This window comes from Psammomys obesus, unplaced genomic scaffold (assembly GCF_907164565.1).
Source record: "Psammomys obesus unplaced genomic scaffold, mPsaObe1.curated_primary_1811, whole genome shotgun sequence".
Classification (NCBI taxonomy): Eukaryota; Metazoa; Chordata; class Mammalia; order Rodentia; family Muridae; genus Psammomys; species Psammomys obesus.
The window spans coordinates 31,347,103-31,350,602 of NW_026587216.1; the positions used below are offsets into that span (position 1 = coordinate 31,347,103).

Here is a 3,500-nt window from a genome sequence, read left to right on the forward strand (position 1 = left end):
AAAGAAAGAAAGAAAGAAAGAAAGAAAGAAAGAAAGAAAGAAAGAAAACAAAAAACAATCAAACATAGAATGAAGGCAAATGAGCTTGGTATGTGTCCCAGAGATCCCACTATGATTATGAGCCAAATTTTAATATAAAGGCATCTACATACAACTTCCATGACTATCTATACTAGAAAGATTCAGAGCAGAGGAGGCGAGAAGAGCCTACCTTGTCAACGATAAATATCCATGTAACTAAGAGTCCCCTTGCTGAAGTGCCTCAGTGACCACATCATTCCCCTGCTACTGGAGGTGTCTAAGAAGCGGTGGTCACTTACTGTGACTTACACACTTATTTACATTTACAGGCAAATGGGACAATGACTGTCTTTTCAAATCTAGTACTTTATAGTTAACTACATAAAAGCAGCCCTAAATTTACTACTGTTTAAAATTCTAGTTAAGATAACCTCATTATCTTTAAATACTGAGAACACAAATGGCCCATAAAAACTAGTTGTGTCAAGTAGCCACTTCCTACTTTAATATTCACTTGCTGTGCTCTGAAAATCTCTATGAGAGAAGCAGGAATTTTCCCTGTGTCTTTTGGCAATAGATTCAAAAGCAAAAGTTTCAGGCCTATAAAATTTCATGAAGTCTCTGGTTTTTAAAGCTAACTTATTCAGCATCTTGAATTATTATTGCACTCACATGTTGCCCGGAATAGGTCTAGAACAAAAGTTAAATAGGTCTACAAGCATTTGCTTTCCTTATTAGATAAGCAAGCTCGCATAAAAGAAATGCAAAATGCAATTTCAATAAGTCTATATATGTGTGACAATATATCAACTTCTTATAGAATGAAATCCAACCCCCAACACTTCAAATTCATGAAGAACCAGAAAGGAATTACTGTACACAAAAGTTCAAACTATTGACACATTCCACTTTGAGATCACTGAGCTAAAACTGCAATTTCTCAAGATTTAAGAAAAATAGATTTTAGGAAAGAGACTCTTTTAAATCACTGAATACATCATTTCTGCCATTAAGAGAAATAACTAATGCTTTTTTCTGAGATAATTCATTCTAATGAAGTAATTCTCTAACTCCTAATAAACACTACATTTACAAGAGTAAGGGAATTATCAGTAGGCATTCTTCCTTGTAAAGTTATTTGTCTCTAAAATACGTCAAGTAAGCTTTTAAGGACTCGGGAAGCGGCAGCTTCATGATCTTTTCCCTTAGTAAGTTCTGAGGTGGCTCCTCACGTTTCACAACTTCGCTGTTATCTTTCTCTTCTTCTTCTTTGCTGTCTTCTTCCATTTTCTCATCCTCTTCACTGTCTAGAGGCTGAGGGATAAGCTGATTACCCACAAATACGTAAGTGTTAATTCTCTGTTTAACTCTCTTTCTTTTCCTCTTGGGTGGAGCCCTTTGTGGAATCCCTTTGGCTTGCATCTCATCATTTATGAAGTTTCTAAGTGTGCGTCGAATGTAAATACGAGCCAAGTCTTGGAGATTCCTGACAGCACATGGGGCTAAAAACAAACAAAAATGAAAACATTATACACCACTCATTTCTTCACAGAACACTAAACTATAAAATACTGCTTAGAGAGTCCTTAACACACAACAACTGAATGCACACTGAGCAGGGCAGGCAGGAGAGAAAAATAAGAACATCCATGTTGCTATTTATATGCATGGAGGTTCTCTGGAAGAATAAATAATTTAGAAACAGGATAAGGACAAAAATGGTAAAGACATGAAAGGTTTTACCCACCATATCATTTTATACTGTTTTTTGTTTGTTTAAGTTATTGGAAGGAAATGCAACCATTTGTAACTCCAGTTCCAAAAGATCTGATGTGCTCTTCTGGCCTACAAGGGACCAGGCATGTTTGTGCTGCACATGTATAAATGCAGGCAAAACACTCATACAAATAAATTAAAAATAAATGTAAATTTGTTTTTTCTTAAGAAAATGAATACCTCATATAGAGACAAATACTTATCAGAAAAACTCAATGCAATGTTTCTGAAGCTGTTGGGGGGTTCACATATGGACACGTGCATGTGTGGCTGGAAAGTAAAGCAGAGAGAGGGAGGAACGGGAGGGGCAGGCAGAGTGAGTAAGCAATCGTATACACTTGTTCACAGCAAAAGATCATCCAATATGAGCTGTGAGTGAACAGAGATCCCCAATACAAGAGGCACAGTTTCAAGGTACTGATATTTATTTGTATCAAATTCATCACAAAATGGAGGAAGAAGGACCATAAATTCAAAGGTACAAAATACCAAGGGTGCCTTTGATATAAAACTGTTCACCAAATACTTGCTAAGCAGTAAGTCAGACACGTAAGAACACATTTAGACACATGACTGATTTAACCTGGAAAAGTCCTCAAATGCAGGGAGCACACATATATGGAAGAGAAAGGTTAAAAAGATGGAGATAGGATGAAGCGAAAAAAGAAAGAGAACAGAGCAGCAGTCACATTACACAAGTTCTCCGCTACAGGTACTGGAGTTTTCCACCAGCTGGTGGGACAGGCCTCCCTGAGAAGAATGCTTTGCCAGAGTCCAAAGGAGCTGATTCATCTAGTAGCCATGAAATGATCTAGGCAAAGACAGCAGCAAAGCCCTAATGGATGAATGGGCTTCATCTGCTCAAAGACTGACTACTGTGTAGGTGGTGATACCTGGAATAGCAGTTCAGTTGAACACTTGAGTGAGCACATGAGATGGCCACTCTGACGGGAAGCAGCAGGACAAATACAATATTGATATATGAGACAGCACAGAAACAAACTGGCTACAGGAGATAAAAGGAAAAATACCAAACTAAAACATGCAGTATCCAGCCTAAATTTCTGGGCAGATGCTGGTATCAAATACAAACCCAACAAATACAGAGAGGAGAACAGGATGAGAAGGAAATTCAAGTGTGTTTGTTTTGAATCTCCATCACTATCCAAGAAGGTTATTTCAGGAGCAATATCAGCAATATAGGAGACAGGAGGGTTGCAGGGACTTCCTCTGACCTCTGTATGTATGTGCACAGACCCATACACCCTTACACATGTGTATATGCATAACATACACAAAAAATAGACAATTTTTTAAAAAATGTATGTCTTTACATACTGGCATTTTAATCCGGAAATATGGCTGCTTTGGAAAGGGAACACATTTAAAGACCTTCTATATCTATGATATGGTGACACATCCTTAGTACAAGTCTTTAATCCCAAACAATGATGTCAACTGAGGGACAAAGTGACCTATCAGATAAAGACCACAAAAGAGGATATTCCCAACTCTCAGGAGAACAGAGAGGAAAGAGAGTCGACTTAAGAGAGACTATATATGATATACATACTACATATATATGATAGTTTATATCGTATATCAAATATGATATACGATATAAACTATCGTATATATGATACTTATCATATATGAATATATAATATAACCAATATCCAATAGCTTATATTCACATATACTCA

At 36.9% G+C, this 3,500-nt stretch overlaps 1 protein-coding gene across 4 annotated transcripts in view; it reads right to left on the reverse strand.

Annotated features, from left to right (window-relative positions):
* Positions 1-6: 6 nt before the first annotated feature.
* The window catches only part of Pcmtd1 (protein-L-isoaspartate (D-aspartate) O-methyltransferase domain containing 1), a 64,465-nt gene continuing 60,971 nt past the window's right edge, over positions 7-3,500 (reverse strand). For all 4 annotated transcript variants that reach the window (XM_055603192.1, XM_055603191.1, XM_055603194.1 and 1 more), the window contains one exon: positions 7-1,523. In XM_055603192.1, coding sequence (XP_055459167.1) covers positions 1,156-1,523 — 368 coding nt within the window. In that variant the 3' untranslated portion in view covers positions 7-1,155. The remainder of the gene's footprint in view (positions 1,524-3,500) is intronic.